The 20,808-nt window shown below is 36.8% G+C and overlaps 3 protein-coding genes across 7 annotated transcripts; 1 reads left to right on the top strand and 2 right to left on the bottom strand.

Annotated features, from left to right (window-relative positions):
- Positions 1–198: 198 nt before the first annotated feature.
- RB195_020755 (uncharacterized protein) lies at positions 199–4,646 on the bottom strand (the record flags this gene model as incomplete). 2 transcript variants are annotated; one of them, XM_064189205.1, is made up of 11 exons in its annotated part: positions 199–354; positions 451–520; positions 571–2,042; positions 2,115–2,231; positions 2,287–2,381; positions 2,449–2,557; positions 3,424–3,573; positions 3,995–4,041; positions 4,109–4,241; positions 4,303–4,365; positions 4,548–4,646. In XM_064189205.1, 11 exons carry the CDS (start codon positions 4,644–4,646, stop codon positions 199–201), a joined length of 2,511 nt encoding a protein of 836 aa, XP_064045085.1. The 2 variants fall into 2 exon arrangements, with proteins under 2 accessions (XP_064045085.1, XP_064045086.1); XM_064189204.1 differs by lacking the exons at positions 2,449–2,557; positions 3,424–3,573; positions 3,995–4,041; ... (1 more) ...; positions 4,303–4,365; positions 4,548–4,646 and having other exon boundaries at positions 2,115–2,333.
- RB195_020754 (uncharacterized protein) lies at positions 3,019–7,443 on the top strand (the record flags this gene model as incomplete). 3 transcript variants are annotated; one of them, XM_064189203.1, is made up of 9 exons in its annotated part: positions 3,019–3,093; positions 4,834–4,883; positions 4,971–4,979; positions 5,042–5,097; positions 5,176–5,288; positions 5,352–5,478; positions 6,648–6,802; positions 6,867–7,047; positions 7,361–7,443. In XM_064189203.1, the coding sequence occupies 9 exons, from the start codon at positions 3,019–3,021 to the stop codon at positions 7,441–7,443; spliced, it is 849 nt and encodes a 282-aa protein (XP_064045082.1). The 3 variants fall into 3 exon arrangements, with proteins under 3 accessions (XP_064045082.1, XP_064045083.1, XP_064045084.1); XM_064189202.1 differs by lacking the exon at positions 3,019–3,093 and adding an exon at positions 4,769–4,806 and having other exon boundaries at positions 4,874–4,883; positions 4,971–5,097; XM_064189201.1 differs by lacking the exons at positions 3,019–3,093; positions 4,834–4,883 and adding an exon at positions 3,320–3,412 and having other exon boundaries at positions 4,971–5,097.
- An 886-nt stretch (positions 7,444–8,329) lies between these two features.
- RB195_020753 (uncharacterized protein) lies at positions 8,330–15,987 on the bottom strand (the record flags this gene model as incomplete). Of its 2 annotated transcripts, XM_064189200.1 has the most annotated exons (11): positions 8,330–8,470; positions 8,736–8,823; positions 9,219–9,340; positions 9,567–9,638; positions 9,793–9,890; positions 12,206–12,286; positions 12,355–12,466; positions 12,532–12,597; positions 12,695–12,781; positions 15,031–15,153; positions 15,892–15,987. In XM_064189200.1, the coding sequence occupies 11 exons, from the start codon at positions 15,985–15,987 to the stop codon at positions 8,330–8,332; spliced, it is 1,086 nt and encodes a 361-aa protein (XP_064045080.1). The 2 variants fall into 2 exon arrangements, with proteins under 2 accessions (XP_064045080.1, XP_064045081.1); XM_064189199.1 differs by lacking the exons at positions 8,330–8,470; positions 8,736–8,823 and having other exon boundaries at positions 9,225–9,392.
- Between the last annotated feature and the right edge of the window lie 4,821 nt (positions 15,988–20,808).

Raw genomic sequence — 20,808 nt, 5'->3', positions numbered from 1 at the left:
GAGAACCTCAGAACATTCATGAGCTATGCAAAAAAAAAAGAGATGAAAGAGGCTATTGTGGCATAAAAAGCGTGATAAGTTGTCATTTAACACGAACTATGATGGGAGACGGGGTTTGTTTTTGCTCGATGCTGGGAATAGACCTGTGATCTCGTGGTGTTCGCCACCGACCATGGGCGGTTCCATAGGCCAATGTAATCACCCGTACAGTATTACGCGATCTGTGCAAGCATTCTCGGTGAATAGATTAGCGTGATGTGCTATAAGTCCATCATTTACCGGCTGGCTGATGACAGGGATTCTTGTAGCAGTGTTGATATGTGATTGAATATGGTATTTGTGTGTCATCTCGAACTGAAAAATTAAAAAATTTCTATTAGTCTTACTATGAAACGTACTTGTTTTTTGCTCGCATTTTTAGTCTCCTTTAAAAGAACGAATATCACCCACTTCCGGGAGGGCACCAATTATACCCAATGAAGACAAAGTCTCTGAATGCTTTGTCGACAGAGTAGCATCTCTGGAGAAATTTTTTTGTTTAGCGAAATTAAGTAAGCATAAAACAATTACCTTAATGTGGATTGATGAGTGATTCCTTGTTTTAGCTCCGGAACGTTGCCAGGGTTTAGATCATGGTCGTAGATGTGCGTCAGATGTCCCTCATCACCTTTCGATATTGTGGCGTAGGTGGACTGTGATCTAGTACTACTGTAATCGTCATCCACAGATGGATCAACGGCTCGTAAATCCAGTGCGAGGTTGTTTTCTTGATTTTCTTTGGGGTCTCCGTTTGAGATAGCGTTGGTGTCCTCATCGTTTTTTATTTCTTCAGCAACATTATCATTGTACATAGAACCCCGTAAGTCAGTTCGTTCGTTCTTGTCTAAATCCTCTTCTCTTGGACCATTGGTCTCGTTCAAAGCACTGTGAACGGGATCATTGGCATGCTCTAGGAAAGTTCCCCCCACTTTCTGTTCTACTTCGTCCTGACTTCGTGCACTATGACCTCCATCAGCGTCCACAGATTGTTCTTGATCTTTTTCCTGTGCATTCTCAGTGCTTTGACCCACCATCTGCTCCAGAGAGTCCTGCGAAAGTTTCCGCTCACTGGATACATCCTCGTCGGCTTGTTGTTCGTTAGATTCATTCAGGTCAGTCTGGTTTTGTTGTTTCTCATTTTGTTCTAGGTTGTCATCCAGTGAGTCTTCTTCTTGTTTATTGTTTTCCAACAATTCTGATACGCCATCATCATAAGCTTTTTCTTGTGTATTCTCCTTCAGAGAATCTTCAAGTTCACCTTTTTCCCCGTTCTCATGTTGATCTGAAATGTAGTTCGGCTCATTTACGCCCCCGTTTTCTTGTGCCTTCTCCGATCGTGCTTTCATTTCATCAGATTCCTCAGGCTCTTCACTGTTTGTGGGACTGTTATTTGAATTCTTCCTTGTTCTTTGGTTAGTCCTTGAGCTGTTATATTCATCTTCATCATTCTTATCTTCTTCTGTATCCTCCAGCATCTCAGGAACAACACTTAGTTTATCTGGACTAGCCTTTCCCAGCTCACTACCGTCATCACCAAATCGTTCACCTTCTTCATCATTGTTCCCATTTTCGCTTTCAGGATGAGCGTCCAAACTTTTCTGACTGGAGTTATCGTGTTCTTCTTCCGAATGGGTTCGATCCACTTCTCTGTTTTGATCTTCGATCTCTTGTGGAGTCAATTCACTGTTTGTACTACGTCGACTACGGATTTCTGCCGTTTCCTCGTTAATTTGCTTTAGCTGCGCTTCTTCTTCATCGTTATGACCATCCTGTGGATGAGGTGTTTCTTCCCTAACTTCATATCCAGCTTCACCCTCTGCTACTTTTTCTGACTCTCCATCTTGCGGTTGGTTCTCGACTTCTTCATGAGCCTCCTCTCTCATCTCAGGTTCTTTTTCCAGCACCTCGGTGGCTACCTTCTTGAATTTTTCTTCTACTTGCCCTTCATGGACGTCTTCTACTTCCGTATTTTCCGTAGAAGTGTGCAAATTAACCATTGACTTCTGAAAAAATCCTATACTACTCTGGAAAATATCAAGGAAGAAATTTACTAGAGATGTATTCAATCCACAAACATCCGTTTCCGCTGCTTCCTCGGTTTCTGTGGATTGTAGGAATTGCGTTGGTGGTGCAAGTGCGGCTCCTTTCACGGATTTCTCCAAATCGGAATTTTCACTCATATCGATAGGTTCCTGCCTCAACACATGTAATTGTTTTGAGAAAAATTGGGCATCTAAGTTGAAGTACCATAGCAGATTTGTCAGAGGTCGTTTGTCTGGCTTGGTTGATATCATTTTCAGTTACCTCCAGGGAAAGGACCGATGCAGACGATTGTTTACGCTCTGTAAGAATTTATTTAGTGAATTACGCAGATAACTAGAAACTATTTCTATTGTTTTGAAACAGTACTCATGTCATCGTCGCTTTCTCCAGTGCACGTTCTCTGGATAAGACATGAGGAGGTGTTCAGCCGTAGGAGTAATTGATTGATTCTTTCCCTCGTACTTGCGTTGATATCCTGAACACAGTGCTGATTTCTGCTGGACTGTAAATGATACGAGCCGTGAGGAAGTGCTTAAAATGAATGGGCGAAAATTGCTGTATCAAAACAAAATTGAGAAAAAGCAGACAACATCCGCAATTTTTTATTATACCAAAATAATGTGATCAAAAGATAATAAGAAATTTAAAATAAAACAAAAACGTTATACTATTCCTTAAAATTTGTCCCATCTCCTTCAAAGTACTTCCTTTCGGCAGCAATACAGTGATCCCAACACTTCTTCCAATCTTTGGAACATTTGTTTATACTTGATCCCCGGGATGGACTTGAGCGCCTTCTTCGATTTTTTACTTATCTTTTATGTATTTATCTATTATATCTATTTTATCTTTTATCTCCTCAATCGATTCAAAACTATGACCACGAAGTGGTTTTTTTCAGTTTCAGGGGAACACCGAGAATCCAGATGGAGCCAAATGTGGCGAACCTGGTGGTTGCAGAACGATATGAATGGAATTTTTGATGAAAAAGTCGCGAAGAACCAAAACCGTGTGAGATGGCGGATCGATAAATGAATTTTTGGAGCCAAACGTCAACAAGCGTAACCTAATAACTACTTAACAACGCTTCTGTCAACATAAGAAAAAAAAATATGCACTTGGATAAACGCTGGAGTTTTAAATTGAAAAGTCTTACTACTTTTTAATCACAGTAGTATTTGCTGATGACATGAATTTCTCGTCTAGGGTATTTTTAGTAGTTATTCGGTGTCTGAGTATGATATTATATATCGATTCCGAACTCAGACATATCGAAGTATATACTAGTGTATTTTGTAATAAAGATGGAAAATTCCGGGACAGGAATGAAGTATGACAGACCTTAGTCTCGCTTATCTTCCTTTCCAGAGCTGAAAGTTGGTCTTCTAGTTGCACTGATTTCTCCTCCACATCGACAAGGATGCGATCCAACGACGCCGCCGCTACTCCATCACTTGTGTCACTATTTTCTTCAGATTTTCCATCTCCGTTCTGAAACGTTTTGAGATTTGAAGCAATAAGTCGATACCTCAAGGCAAATCAAATTTTAATTAGATTTAAAGGCATCACCCCACGAATCTGAGGTGGTACGGATTTCGGGTGGAGCATTCGTATACGGAATGGTAGATTATGGAGAAGAGGGTGATTCCGTCCATTTCTTCCTAATTGCCGTAGAAAACGGCCAGGAAGATGCGGCGCGTGTACAAGGCTGGCGCGCTCCAATCGAACTCATAGAAAATAGTGCGCCGCAACGCTTGAGACCGTATCTTCCAGGTCGTTTTTTAGGGCAATTAGGAAGAAATGGACGGAATCACCCTTCTCTCCATAATCTACGATCCCGTATACGAATAGTCCACCTGAAATTCGTACCACCTCAGATTCGTGGGGTGATGCCTTTAAATTAAAATCGAACCTTAGCAGTCTGCTGCTGCAAGAGCGCTTTTGAGAACGAGCCATCAACTGGAAATCCAAGATTTTTTCAAGATTTTAAACACTCTACTTCTTTGCAACCGAACAAAATTCGCACCAGTAGCCGTTTGTGTATCCCCTAACGATGAACCTCCTTGACTTTTCTCAAGTTCCTGGGCGGTGAGAGCTAGTAGAGGAGATATGCTTGGAAGAAGCCAATGGTCGTCCATATGGTTTTGAGAAAATTCTTTCTTAAGAACACGGTCGTCCATTAAACAAAAAAAAAGTCGTGTTTAAAGTAATTTCTCGAACCTTCAGTTCATCGATGGCTTGTAGTAGTTGAGTGCCGGTCAATCCACCAACTCGGATTTGATTCTAGGATAAAACACTGTTGTTATACTGTTGCCCTAGGTAGCCTGAGGTAATCACTCCCAAAATATCAAATGCTCCAGAATGTTGTAGTAGTGCTTTGAAAGGAGTTCACTAATACTTTCACCTTATTGCTTCCTTACATTATTTGTTCAAAATACTACTAAGTAAATAAACAATAAACTAACTCCTAACTGTCGACTCCAGTCTGTAAACACACTACAAACACGGATTGATTCTCCTGCTGTGGCGCATGCATCTCGGATGATCGGGACCAGAAGTTCCATTTCACTGGCAACAGCCTGGATAGAAGTCGTTTTTTTTCCATACAGATCCCTATTTTTTTTCTTTTCTTCGGAATCAAAAACCATTAAATTATTTTTAGGCAGGAAAAGATGGTAATTGAATCATGTTTGAGGTTATCAGAGGACTTATCACAGCTGAATTGTGAGATTATTTCATTCTTCTTTTTAGAGGACATCGATCGATGCTTCTCATTTTTGCACTAACAAAGACGACCTCATGTGAGTGTTTTTGCCGGTAAGACGGTTGCGTTACGCGGGATTTTTCCAGAATTTCCAGATATTCAATCGATACAGCATATTCTTTAGGTTATGGGTGTTGATTTTACTGATCTTTACGGTGTGAAAGTGTTCACAAATATTGGACTATGGCCGTATAGTGATGAAGGAATACGAATCTGGAATGGTACTCTTCGTTTGGACGCTACAAATACCAGTAAGTTTCCTTAGGCGAGTGCGTGGTAGATTCTAGCTTACGGTTATAAATCCCGATCAATATTGTTTTTTTTTGCAGACGAGGATCATGCATATAAAATTCGTTGTAGTTGTCACAAAGAACATTTGGAACATTTTCGTTGTACACATGGCAAGGGTCGAGTCCGAAAAGGGGAATTCAAACATCTGAGTGTTGGAACAGAGTCTATAACTTAGTGCTGGACAATTTCAGGAACAATGACTGGTGGTTTTCAGATAAAAGTACCAGAACCGGCTATTAACACAGCTATTTTGACCGTCTGGATTGATGATATGGATGCGGCGTTGAATTTATACATGTTGGAAGGAGCAAAAGAACTTTACTTTGGACCCGATGATAGTGGTAAGTGGGTTGACTGTAGTTCTGTAGCCGAAATACTGAGATAGTTGGTAGTTAACGATAAAGGATAAAGGATAAAGTCCCTGACGTGAATTAATCCGCTTGGGATCCGCCACCACGTTCACCTCAAGAATCGTTTGAGGTTCACGAACGTGTAACTGGCCTCAACAATGACTTGCGGTGGCTAGCCGATGTGTCAAGTCAGCGTTTTTATCCTCCCAGACAAGTCTGGTACCAATTTCGATCGGCCCGGGAGGGATGAAAGGTTTGGTGAGCACTAAGGGGGATTCGAACCTCCGATTGATCGTGCAGGTAGCGGAACCTCTAACCGCTACACTACACCCGTCCCATCCAAAAGAAATAAAATAAAATATAATACGCTCTCATAGTATCAATTAAATGTTCAAAAGGGTACTATGTATATTTTTAATTTTTATTTTTAATAATTTTTAGTTTTAATGATAAATAAATAATTTTAATAAGTAATTTTGAAACAAATATGATAATAAATAATAAATAAATAATGTTTATTAATAAATAATTTTTTTTAATTTTCAAACATAAACTAATAATTTTAGTATCGTGAACTTCTTTTTTTCAAGTAAGTAGATTACGATACTAAAATAATTACTTTATGTTGAAAAATTACTTTAAAAACATACGAACAGTACACTATTTTAACATTTTATTGATGTTAAATGCACAAAAATTAAATGTACTAGTGAAATGATGACGGTCTTAGAATATCCTCATCCCTCCTTATCCCTGTTGTGCAAAAAGAATGCGGAAAGCACGAAGTGACTTCCGCTGGACTGGCTACTTCGGAAAAAACATCTTTTTTGCTAATATTTTTGAAAAATGTCTTATTCATAGAGGATAGAGATGGGCTATGCAGCCTTATTGGGCTCTCCCCTCTATGTTCACGTTTGCAAGGAGGAACGTGGCGACGGGACCCTAAACTGGGGACAGTATAGACGTGCGCACGCATGACACGAATGTAATGTCCACCGCGTGTTTTGATTCCGAATTTTTTGATTTTAATTTACGGCGAATTTACGGTGAACTAAATCCTGGATAATTTTGAATTAAGTTTTGAAATATGTGGAGAACTTTACATTTGCTAATTCCCGTTCGACTCTCGTTTATCTGCCCTCATCATCCTCTGACCACAGAATCGTTAACGGAATCTGTCACTGAGAAGAATCCAGCTTCGATGAAACCGAAATGGACGACAAGAAGCGGTGAAGAAGGAGCCTTCGAAGGAGTATCCGACTTAATCAAGCCTGCGTTTAAGAATATCCCCAAAGGGCTCAGTAATTACCTTACAGTATGAAGTTAAACTATTATTGAGTTCTCCCTTTTATTATGGTCTTTATGACAATTTAGTTTAGGGTCCCTCTTCTAAAGGATCAACATGGCAACGGTTAAATGAATTAGTTTATCCAGTTGTATTGGAATTATTGCAAGATCTTGGAGATTTTGCCAAAAAAGAAGTGGAGAAAAAAGAAGGCACATTGCGTAGCGAACTGTACAAATCAAATCTCTTGACTGGATCAAAGAACACTGACGTAGGTGGGTTAATTTAGCATTTATACTATTTTCTAGCTCCACGCCTTCTGATGGCGACCGCAGAGTTTAAATAATGAAGATTATTTTTGTCTTTTCATCTATTCTCTACCAATTTCTAAGCCACCCTTCCTAGGATTCGCATTGTTAAATTTTAAATTTGTTTCATTTCTGTTTGTTTTTTTTTCTGTTATTTTTGTTTTGTTTTTGTTTTGTTGTTCATTTGTTTTTCTTTTTGAATGTTCTCAAAAAATTCTCATACATCTATGCTTCTACGCGGTGAACATCTTTTCAATCATCAAGTTCTCCCACATTACAGGAAAAGACCTAGCCGAGGTCGTCCTTATCCGATTATCCGAGAAATTACGATCCGAGTATGGGAGGTCAAACACGAAGTTCTAGAAAGCAACACGGAGCGCAGTGTACACGATTATGGAATCATTCGTAGATTTACTTTTATCCGGATGCGATAGCGGCTATGATCACTACATGACAGTATTAAAAATGTGTTATTATTTGGAAAATCCGAATAAAAAAAAATAAAGCGTTGAACATTGATGTTATGTGAAGAACTTCACAACATTTCTTAATATTTGTTATTAATTTATTTAGTTATTCTGCAGTCATGAGGAACTTTCAATAAGAACAAATTAAGGGTTCACAAATTTATCAAATTGGACAATTTTTTGAATTGATTCCAATACTTGTCCACATAGGTTACGGTAGTAATTCTTAGATTTCTATCCGCTATAGTTTGTTAGAGGCACTCATCTCATTCAATTATTCCTTGTTTGATCTACATACAGGTTGAACAATAGAGCAGGGTTTTCCAATACTTAAGCCGCCAAATCCACCCCCTTTTTTGGGCGAAAATTACTGATACTCTAAGATAGAAGGTTCTGGTAATATTTCACTGTTTAAAAATCTTTAATATCCGAGATAAATGAAAATATGTCTCACAGAAATCATACGGTTCTTTCCTAAAACCAATGGAACGGTTCAAGGTAGGAAAATCCGGTAGTGACGATGAAAATAAAGAGCTGATTTGCAATTAAATGAGGTAAATAACTGAAATTTAAAAAAGCAAACAAATAAATAAGTTAGCGAATAAATAAAAATGAGTAAATGAGCGCATTGATTGCTTGATAACAACGACCAATCGATTGATGATAATTTGAATAGAAACATTTGGAAGTGTTAAAAATCACTCATTAGTGATTAATGACTCAATTTACCACCGCTTAACTTTAATAGTTTCTTTTTTGGAAGTTTGGATTGTTTTCAGGATTCACAAACGGATCTGGAAGGCCCAATTCCTTACCGAGATACATTCTCTTCTATCGCTTCGAAAAAATTCTGCCAACTGTGTTCGTTGAATTGGGCTGAAACCTTTTCTCTCCAGGTCAAAGTCGCATTCTCTCTCGATTTCCTTTAATGTTAAATTTAGTTAGATCAATATATAATAATAAATATATAATACTGACATCATGAAATATAATATAATATAATATAGGAATATGTGAGTTTATGTAATAATATAATATAAAATGTATGTACAGTAATATAATATAGTAATATTTATAATCACTCAATGTAATATTTATGTATAATAATATAATAAAATAAAATATGATATCATAATATAATATGGCGTATGTATATTTCATGATGTCAGTGGTACCAACCGTACTTACAAGCATCTGTTGAGAAAATGACTCGTTAGTGATGTTGTAGAAGGCTGAGAAAACGTCCGAGTAGTTTGCGTTTCGACTTCGAAGGATACTGTAATTCAAGTCCATTTTTATTCCGTTGAAAATATGAAATAGGTAAAAATACCTATGGACAAGAAATTTTGTGGGTTTTTAGGGGGCTTAGAAGGAAGTGAGGAGCAGAACTGTGCAGTACAAATGAATAAATTAGAATTATAGCGAACTTTTCTTCATAGCTGATTGAAAAAGCTGATTAAAATTTGAAGATGAAATTAAAATTTAAAAAAATTAAAATTTTGAGTGAAAAAAATTAGATTTCAAAAGAAAAGATTACGATTAATTAAGATTAGTTAAATATAGCTGTGTATACATAGCTGTGATGACTAGAAAAAGTAGGAGGAGGAAAGAAACCGGTGCTCTCCATTTTTTGTAGAAATTTATTCCTATCTACTCGTAGAGTCGACTCACTAATTATTAAAAGATCGTATTTTCGCTGCCACTGTTCCCATAAAAGTTCGATAGGCTTCCAGCTCGAAGTTTCTCCCGAAATATGAGTTTCCCACCGGTGGAAGTGGTGATCTTGCGAAATGCTGAAATGTAGAAGTTGTCGGTTTCTTTGGGATCTGGGAAGAGAAACAGGACCTACAGTACCTTTTTCACCATCTTAATATAGGAATATAGGAAGAGGATTATATAGAAATGTTTCATGCCTACTGTACTCTTTTAACTGTACTGTACTTTTCGTTTAGGATTTCATGGAAATGTTTTGCGACTCAATTTTAACTTAGAACCCACTTTGTTTTGTTGAAAACTTACAAAATAGCTTTGTCGAATAGGTGACGGGGGAATATCCTGACAAGTGCATCGATTCCTTCGCAGCTCTTCAATCTATAAATCGATTGTCAGATATATTTTTATTTGTTTTTATTTTATTATTATATTATTATATATTTATATTTATATATTGTTGTCTTATTATATTATATATTATTATACTATTATATTTATTTCTTTTTATTTCCTCAGAGCAATCCTGGCATACCTCAGCATTTTTCCTAGCAACTTCGTCTTGGAGTCGAACTACCCGTTGAAGTAGGTGGTTACCAACGGAACCGCGAGTATGAATGGTTTGTTTGAGTCCTGGAAGTAATGAGTCTTCCCATTTCTTATTCATATTATTTTATTTATTTTTGATATTTATTGTATTTTATTTATTTTATTTATTATTTTATTTTTATATTTTTACTTTACATTTTTACTGTTCACTTCATATTTTCTTAAGAGTTAATTTTTCTTCCTGGTTTGATCCCTAAACGGAGAGACTGACGAAGTCCCTTTTCCCATGAGGCTTCGCGGGAAAAATTGTTCGCATACATTTTTCGCATTCACAATTTTGTGATGTCTGATATTGAATAATGCAAGGAATAACAACTTATCGTGGAAAACACATTGATAGTCAATGCTTTTCACACTACAATCAATCTTTTCCAAGTTTCAGTGGATTGAATGTGGAGAGCGAGTAATTTTATTTCAGTGTCGTTAAAAGTTTTATTTTTCTATTAAAAAAAAGTGGAGTCACCTTAGATCATCACCGTTGCTCGCTAGGATTTTTGGCTTCTAGGTTTCTTTAGACCTAATAAACATGGCTACATTGTCTACGGAGGCAAGGAAAACAATAAATTGATATCAATAACACCACCAGCACCACACATATTTTTTTCTTGAGAAGAATTCCATTGATTTCCCGGAAATCACAGTCCTTGACGGGAGCTCTGTTGTCTGCAAGGACAGAATTCCCTTCATTCCCATCTCCTTTCAAATTCTTACAACACTAAAAAATCTGAGGAAACTATGGCTTAACGCAAAAAAATTCGCTTTCTCGGCTATTTTTTTACTTAGATCCCTTACGATTAATCGCCACTTGATCCTGTAGCCCTGAATTCCCCTACAAGGCACCTAATAACGTATGACGTCAGGACTTTGATCTGCATTACGAAGTACCTCAGTTATAGATAATTTACTCTTGCTAGAAAGGAGTTGGTAGTAAACAATGTTCCTTTCTGAGTCTCGAATGGTCTTTGAAAATTTAACGCTTTAATGGTCAGTTAAGGATTTGTTAGTCTGTAATTAAGTAGAGTAAAAGTGAATTAGTTTTGATGTACTTTTTTAAAAAAAATAAGAAAACAATGTTGTCAAAATATAAATATTTTCCTATCGTGTTCCTAGCTCTCAAAGGACCCTTTAAACGCCTAAACAGTGAAAACAGGAAAACTGGTAGTGCTACACTTGCGTTAATTGACAAAATTCATCTTTAAAGCCTTCCTGGATCTTCTCTACATTAGTGTAGTTCATTTGTGGACTTACCCTCTAAAAAGTGGCAAGAATGGCCCGAGGGGATTAGATTCTTTTTTTTTCTTGCTATGAATGGTTCTTGTGTACATACGCCTAGAGCTTCTCAACTGTATCGACATCGACATGGTGCTATTTTTAGGTTTTTTTTTTTTGGAAGTTGTTTTTTTTTACGTTTTCATACTATTAGGGAAGGTGGATCAATGTCAGTAGAAAAATTAGAATAAAGAAAAAAGAAAGAAAAAGTAGAAGAAGAAAAGAAAAAGTATATAATGTAATTAATATGAATAATGTCATTAATATGAATAATATAATTATAAATAAATAAATAATAAATAAACAATAATAATAAATAACAAATATATGGATATATCAAAGCAACAGTTTCTGGCTTGAGAAGAACACGTGGGCGTCGAAACGTCCGGCTGTAAATCAAAATAAGAACACAGTGTAGAAATTTCTGAGGCATATTTTTGAATTTATTAGAAAAAAATTACCTGCTTTAAGGACAAAAGAACTGTTGCTCATGGATTTCATTACATTCAACTCAGAAGAATAGTGAAGAATGTGCAAGTGCAGTGTAAAAAAAAACAAAATAAAATAAATAAACAGTGGTAGTAACAAAATGAAATAATTTAAATAAGATTTGACCCGAGAGAGCGCTGAGGTTAATGGTAAACCAAAATTAGTCGTGGAAAATAAAATATCGTCGGAAATTAGTGCCGTCGTTTCGCATTCGGACAAATTTTGCCAACAGTTGAAATGATTTCAAAAAAAAGCATTCTGCTTTAAATTTAAAAGTAAACACCGTCGGAACAACGTACTACGATATTTGATAGGATTTGAGTATCTCCGTAAATTTTCTGCATTAACAGTTTTTGCTCTTAAAAAGTAGGATATGGATAAATTCCCATTTCCACTGCTAAAGTTTAATCTTGAAATATTACAACAAATAAAAGTTAAAGAATAAAAGATTGTAGTCTTACAGAAAATTTGGAAATGTTTGGTCCCTTATTTCTTTTTAATGGAATTTAACACATTGAATTATTTATTCCGTGATAATAAAAATATTAAAAAATATTAGTAATAATAAAAATAAAAATTACCTGAACGTGTTGAACATTCAGAAGCAGTTTCAATCGATGACGGAGGAGATATAGCACGGATCTCTTCTTTTAGCTCAATTCCTTAAAATGACGATGGATAATTTTGTGGAGAACTTTGTGGAAGTGAATTTTGAAGTGGTTTAGAAGACCTTTTCCTGTCGGTTTGGAACCAACTGTTGCACTTCGTTTCGTTTTTGTCACTGCTGTCACCGCTCTCCTAGTGTTAACCTTCGATTGATGTGGCAATGGTGAGATACGCTTCTGGAAAATTGATCCTTATGAGTGGATGAGTTCCTTAGAAGAAAGTATATGGGTTAAGGACTTACTCCTAGTATTGGTAGACCGTCACCTAGGCTGCCATTTGCGATACGTTCTTCGCTCGGCATATTCCCCTGAATTTAGAAATTTGGAAAAAAAATTAAGAAAATGAAAAATTTAAAATTTGAGATTAAAAAAAGATTTTAAAAAGTTACTATTAAGATGACTAACGTTTACTAAAGGCAGAATGTTCCTCTTCTCAAATACGTACGGTTGAGCACGACCGATACGGACTAGATCTCCGTTGCGTAGCTCCACCTGAAAAATCACATTAATGATTGGAAAACACAGCCATCGAGAAAATTATTCCCACAGGTTTAATTGAAATAATCAAAAATAATTCCCAAGAAATAATCCTGTAAACGTGAAGTCAAAAACAAACAAAATACAAATTCTAAAACTCGAGGAATAATTCCCGAATTTTCGTAAAGGCGGCAGATCCAACGGGGAATCTGCCACGTCTCGTGGCAACCCGTTACACATAACTTCGCCACGTCTACGGCCCATATAATTTTTTTTTCTTCGTCTGGAAAACTACTATGTTCACGATTTTCGATTGTTGACAGGGAGTAGAACGCTAAAACCTCTTAACCTGCGTTAAAATGAGGTACTATTTCCACAAGTAATGAAACTGATCACATTTTCCTCCCTCGGATGTTCCTAGAGCTCTTCACAACGTTCTCGATCCTCCTACATTCCCGCAAGCTGCTCGTTTTCTCTTTTCAACTCTGGATCGATCCGCGTCGTCCATCTAGGTATGTAGTTTAGCCATCTGTATGCCATAACGAATCCATTCGGCTACACAAGTTCCAATAAACTTGAATGGGGCAGAAGCGATGTACACGTTTCTCATGGACATCATTTTCTTAATGTTCAGCTACGAACCAGTCTTTTTGATGGTTTTGTCGAAATCGGTTAGAATTCTTTCCGCTTCACTAGCGTTTACTGTCACAACGACGACGTCGTCAGAGAAAGTAGTTGAAATGTAGATGAAGCTAGTATAAGCTCCTACAGAACACTACATTTTAGCCTCGAATTTTATTCAGTCCCAGACATCGCGATATATTCTTGAGAGTAATATTGAATTTTTTTTCCGAGGTTACATCATCCTATCCAATCCAGTTAATCAAACGCTGATTTTGATGCTCTGAAGAATGAAAAAAAAATTATTTAAAAAAATTTAGCTGCAGTTTCCTTTCCGAAGCCGAAGAGTTCTTCAAACCGAAGAAATTGTGCCATATCTTTCTTTCACTTCTGAATTTGATGAGGAAAATTCCCAAAGTGACATTGACCAACATTTTGATAAGCGTCAGACTAGGACGTCGTCAGGACGTGCCAGCCATAGTCAATGTTCACTGTCATACTTATATCGATGAAGGGTGAAAGCTGCAGAAACTTTCCTGTTCAACATCTCACAGGGAAAGTTTGTCTCCAGTATTTTGTAGACGTAATCAGTTTGGTAAAACCGATGATAACGTTCCTGATCTTTTCAGTCGGTTTGCACCTGGGAAAGATCTGCAAGCTTCGGACGCACAGCTTTCGTAACTTTTCTTGTAGGTATAGATCGCCACCATACTCTCCAGGTGCATCAGATGATGTTGCATAAGGTTTAGAAAATACTCTTCATTGCTGAGGTGCAGCGCAGTCGGCTAGAGGATCCACTGTCTGCGCGATCGATCGGAGGTTCGAATCCGCTCTAGTGCTCACCAAGTCTTTCATCCCTCCGGGATCGATAAGTTGGTACCAGACTTGTCTGGGAGGATAAAAACACTGACTTGACACATCGGCTAGCCCCACAGGTCATCATACGGGCCAGTTACTTGGTAAACCTCAAACGATTCTCAATTGAAGTGGACGTGGTGGCGAAGGTCCCAAGCGGATTGATTAACGCCAGACACCTCATACTTTATCCTTTACCCTTTACTGCTGATGTGTCGAGGAAAAAACTTGCAGGAGTCTCATTCAGCAACAGCTTGCAGTGTTAGGTGATCTTAACGGTTTCCTGACATTCCCTTCCGGAGTGGAGCGGTGGAGCTATTCGTTATTATAGCTATTTCTATTGGCTGGGGGTCCAGAGACCTTCTCTTACGAGTTCCTGACACTTGATAACTAACTTTAGTCCAGAAATACCTAGGGGACCTAGAGGATGAAATTTGCATGCACAGATTGTAGCACATCCATACACACGCAAGTAAGAACAAGCAGATTTTAAATAAATAAATAAATAAATAATAAATAATGAAGAAGAGCGTTAGTCCTGGAGCAGCAGAAACAACAAATAAATGAATGAATCATGGTTCTAGGAGAAGCTCCAACGTGATTGCCTACGGCCTTACTTGTCCCATCCTCTGGTGCAGGAGTCGAGGACGTGCTCGACAGTCTTGCTACCATTTCACAAGAAAAGAAACATTCAAATTCAATCATCCAGAAGTGGCCTAACATGAAAAACCGAAAAAAAAACGCCGGTGACAACACTTAAGTGGTCCTCAGAGACTCGTTGGAATCACCTGTCCGTTCACTGTATGTCCGTTAACAGAAGTATGTCCAGCCAATGAATGATCTCTTAGCCAAAAAGAACCAGATGTTGGACTTTGTTCGATAGATGCGTGGATGGGATGTACTCCTTTTGCCTGGAAAGAAATATTTACGTTCCATGTTCTCTTAGAGAATAAAAAAGGTGGAAATAAGAAATGGACTAAGGGAAAGTTATTCTAAACTAAAAGATAAAGTTCTGGCGGAAAGAAAATATTTACTTTGCATTTTTTCATAGAGAGTGAAAAAAAATAAAAATAGAAATAGGTGATGGAATAAAGAAAAATGATTTTAAAAGGGAAATAAAGCCCCCGACTATACTCCGCGCCAAGTATCTTCGCCACGCAGGTGACCGCGACACAGAAAGTTCCGACGCGACCTCATTTTCCGTTCCACATCCATTCCCTCTTCCGTGTGCGGGACTCGAATCAAAATCGCATCGCGATCACCCGCTTGGAAACTATTTATGGAGGTTTCTTGGCTAGGTTGACTATTTAAAGGGGTTCAAATGGATCGGAAATGGTATGCGAAGGGTCCAACACAAAAAAATATGTTAGAGATACATTGCAAAAAAATTCAGGTAGTTTTGGGTGATGTTTCCTTAAATTTATATTTTTCAAACTGTATTTATGGAGAAGATAAGGCCCAGAAATGAAATCACACAATCCGTTAAATCCACTCTCAAGTTTTTTAAACACACATAAACGTTGGATTTATGTTGTTATTGCAGTTCGAGCGTAAATTTTATTTTTCTTTGAGCTGAATCAAGGAAATTTTTTGGTATGACATCCATTTTAGAGTTATTTGAGGGAAATATTCAGAAAAAACAAACTCACATTAAGCTTGACGTCACATTTTTCGGTCCCAATGGTAAGGACCTTTGATTGTATTGGGATCGTTTCCAAATTACGTGAACTGTATCGACGTAGCATAATTGGCACGCATTCATTACATCATACCTGACAATTAAAGGAATAAAACTTTACAGTTAGGAATTTATTGATTTGAATAGATCATGTTTTCAGGGAATAATCCCAGCGCACGGTCGCCACCAAACGCATTTCGCTTATCAGACGCACTAATTTTTCTACGACGGTGGGAGATACATTGTTGCTCAAAGTATAGGACGATAATCAAATGGATGGAGTTAAGAAAGAGGGATCTACCGCAGGAAAAAAAAACAGGAAAAACATCCCAGAAAAGGTTATTAGCGCCATAATTCTTTTATCGATTATCATCTCATCGATCGATGGGGTCGCTGCCAGCGCTCAGCGAGGGCATTCCGACCCCGACAGTTCGACAGAATACGTTCAGCGGTAACTGTACATAGTGAACAATGAACGGAATTTTTTTTCAATTACTAAGCTATTTTTCATTTTTTTAAAATTTTTATTTAGTTCCTCAATTGTTTCAAGTAGCCTAACATTTGAAAAATTGAAGTATAATCGATTGCATCTGCACCAGGAGACCACATAAATTAAGAATGTGTTTTCCCAGTGACCAGGAAGTTCTACGCTCACGATTTCCAGATAAAAAGTTTTCGCCGCTGTGACGGTTTTATATGCTGTAAGAAAAGATTAGACGGTCATTTTGAAGGGCTCTTTACGGAAGACTTCAAAGTGGCCACTTCAAATAAAATTTGGAAAAGTGAAAGAATATCCCAAGCAGAATTCTCATCAATTAAAATCAAATTCGTGAAATAGATTGAAATTCGCCACAGAACGGTTTGAAACACCAAGAAATCCATGATTCCGCTGGTTGCCCACCCCGTTAAAAATCTGTATGCTTTTGAGTTTCTACAAAATTCATTCAGGTGACTTAACTTTTTTCCCAGTGCTCCATAAATGAAAAGAAAATTGACATGGAGGAATTAAATGGCATAGCGTGCGTGCCGTTAGTGAAAATTCACAGAAAATTCATGGAAAACCTTCGCAGAAATTGTGTAAAACACCTGGCTTTCCTTCCTGTTAAACCTGGCATGTTGACTTCTAGTTATTCAAAGGAAAAAGACGAAAAACTGTAGGAAAAACTGTAGAAATTCTCCTTCATTCAGCGTATTCCATAGAGATGAGATTTTTCTTATTTGACGTGATCAGCATCATTAGAAAAATTGCGGCAAATATTCAAATAATCTCAGTCGGTAGTGTTTTACTCTTAATCAGAATAGTTAAGTACTACACTTTTATGGGAAAAGAGGAACCAAATTTTTTAAAGCACACAATATACTCGAAATTCCTTGTTTTTGATTCATATTGTTTCCTGCCAACAGCTTTTAAAACTTATCGACCTCATTTTTGCAAAACAGAAAAGAAAAATTATGGATTACTATGCTTAAATGACAATAGCCACTTATTCATTGACGACATCCTTTCAAAAACTCGGTAAAAATTCCACAGAAAATTATCCCAGATTCGAAAAGGGTGTATATGAATGTCAGAAAAAACCTTAGCTCTCAAATATTCCCACCTCGATCCATGAACAAAATAATCTTTATTTACATGATTGGAAAAACTTTTATTCTATTACAGAAATAATCACTAATAAGAAACATCTCTACGTTGAAAATATCTCTGGTAAAAATATGAAAATCTCAAATTCTTTTCTTTATCGTATTACTGTGATTTACTTAGATGTAAACGTTCCTAATGAAAATTTTGTTATTGATGTCAATTATTATTAAATGTAGTATGAACTAGGCTCTTTGTAAGGTTATTGTATTTCCTCTTTGTACTGGTACAAAAAAAGTAATAGCTTTGGGTAACGTATTCAAAGTTGCAGAAAATTACAGAGAAATAGGAGGTGAGATGCGACTGCTGTAGGAAATGTATAAGTACAGAGCAAGTCCAGGATTACCTTGCCGAAAGGAAACGAGTAGCTCAGGAGGAATCTTGCGATTAACATAAATGTAATGGTAAAATGCATGTATATACAGAAAATTTGTTTTTAGAAAGTTCACCAGGTGTTTCATGGAATTTCTACGAAATTTTCCATGAATTTTCTGTGGATGGCCAGGTTTTGTTGAAAGAAAAGTTCGTGTTGAAGAAAATTTTGTTTTAAAAGTGTTATTTTTCATCATTTTTTTTACTACAGGATCTTCTTAAGTATCCAGGAAATGATTCTCACGAAAAAAGGCCAGGTTTTTGTTTAAAGAAAAGTTCGCGTTGAAGTGAAATATATGAATAAAAGTGTTATTCTTCATCATTTTTTACTACAGAGTCTCTTTAAGTATCCAGAAAATGATTCTCAAGAGAAAAAAAAGAAGAGAAAAACCTTACCACCATTTTCCGAGTGCTGTCCTACGGAGAACGCGTTGTACCGTATCGTACAAACGATTCTATTTCTGAAACTGTTCCACTTCAATTTATAATAGGGAGACAAGCGCAGGAGATTCAACTATAAGTGCTTTAAGTCATAAATAGCAGTATGGATGGGATTGTGACAGCTAGCTAAGGGAACTGGTAACGGATTACTGGATAAAGCTGCTGCTGGATACGGTGGATCGTACAGCTTCAGCAGTTCTTTTTGAATGGAAAAGGATAAAAGGATAAAGGATAAAGTTTCTGACGCTAATCAATCCGCTTGAGATGCGCCCCAACGTTCACTTCAATTCGGAATCGTTTGAGGCATGAAAGCTTTGGTGAGCACTGGGGCGGATTCGAACCTCCGATCCATCGTGCTGGAAGCGGAACCTCTAACCGCTACACTACAACCGCCCTAGACAAATGGAGAATGTGGATCCTGTCAATGGAAAAGGAAGAGAAGGAAAACAATGCAACAATAAACAATAATGATTTCTGGGAAAACCGGCACTAACAGAATTTAACAAATTCAAAGGTGAAAACACAGGAAGTATTGCATAGTTCCAGGAACCTTCTATGATTGTTTCACTCTATTAATATTATGGTAACACTAGGAAATTGGAAATTTTCCCTTCTTTTTTATATCCATATCCAATTTTCTTGGCTCAAATAAATTATATTCTACTTCTGAGTTGTTTTTTTTTCTTTGCTTAAAGGAGAGTAGAGAACGAGAAGAAATTTGATCACTATGGTAGCAGCAAATGCATCCGGAAAATTATAGCGATATTACAGAAAAGATTTCGCAAAGCGGACAATACCTTTTTATTCCTAGGGATGGCTATATAAATAAAAACTAAAAAAGAAATTTATCTAAAATTTTCACCTCTTTTCAAAATTGTAAAAGTGACGCAAATGACCGTATTTCTTCACCATTTTCTTCTTAGTATATAATTTTCCGTAAATTCCGTGTACTTTAGCAGAATATCTAATAAAAATTTCAATTCACATAATATACTTGTCAAATGCCTATCAAAAAGTTTTTTCCCTCTATTTTAATTTGGATATTCAATTTTTTCTGCTTTTTTTAGGATTTAATTTTAATTTCCCTCCTCTCTTATTGGTCAAAATAAAAAATAAAAGAATGAAGATAAGGTAAAGAAGTACTATTAGTCAAAATTATTCTTCCTCGAAAAGAAAAGTTGACATTTTTTAATTTTTATTGCCACTATTTTTATTTTTTTTTGCTGATTTCTAAGCCAAAAGTAGTGAAGGTAATTTTCTTTTCGAGCAGGACAACTTTCCTGGAATATGTCGAGAATTTTTCCTAAACGAAGCAATGTCCTCATTCAATGATTGCTACAATTTTTCACCTGTCACATCGTAACTCTCTTAAAGAGCCGGAAATTCTTCTGGGATTCTCGTCATTATCAATGTTTACCATTTTAAGGTGCATTAGCAGGTCCCAGAGGTTTTCTCTTAGTAACGCAGCGTGTTAAAAATTTTGTGATGCGCCTGGATATATCTACTATTTCATCTAAAACTTTTCCTATTATCTTTTATCAAAAATTCTCTATTCTTTGCGAATATACATACACTTAAAATCCTACTTTTTATATCCACGTCACACAGTAATCCATCAAAAGATCATATCAGAGACCTATTACGGGCATCTTGAAGTTTCTAGAAGAAATGAAGTACTCAAAGCTGTCTCAGGAGTTCTTTAATCCTTTTATAAGGCAATTTAAACCCACGCAATTTTCCGAAAACTCACACTACCAAAAAAAAAGTTGAGGAATCTTTTTTGGGCACTACGATAGACCACGATATATTATACCGAAATGGAAATTACTGTAAATGTACGGGATATCAATGGAATTTCCTAGCACCGATCGGGTACAAACGCCGCTACAAGAGTATAAACGAGCGGGGAATCAGTGTTAGGCGAGTACAAGGATGACCGGAGCTACAAAAAAACTTATCCGAAGATTTTAACTAATATAAAAATTATAGAAGCGAGAACGAGTTATTCTTTAATTTTGATTTTTCTTGGACAAGCCTGAAAAAAACAGAAGCAAACGAGATGTTATTGGGATTTCTTTCCAAAGAAAAAAAAAAACTCCCTTCGGCAATGACAAATGACGTTGCGATGGGATTATTGGGAGCGATTTTTAAAAATTAAAAGTAAAGTTTGCTTTGATCCCCGAATGCGTAAAGTATAACTATGTAGTAAAGTTTTCTTTGATACGATTTGAAGTAATCTGGTGATTTTGTGGCTGTGGACTTTTTTCTTGAGTAGTCTGGATCGCCCTGAGGGACAAAAGAGAAAATGTTCAATATTTTAGAAATCCCCGAGGGTAGACGAAGAGGTCAGGAAGTCCCCACATGGGATATGAGAAATTCGATGTTTTAGAAATCCCGGAGACGTAGACGAAGTCAGGAGCGGACGTAGAAGAG

This window comes from Necator americanus, chromosome II (assembly GCF_031761385.1).
Source record: "Necator americanus strain Aroian chromosome II, whole genome shotgun sequence".
Lineage (NCBI taxonomy): Eukaryota > Metazoa > Nematoda > Chromadorea > Rhabditida > Ancylostomatidae > Necator > Necator americanus.
This window is presented reverse-complemented; position numbering and strand designations above follow the sequence as displayed.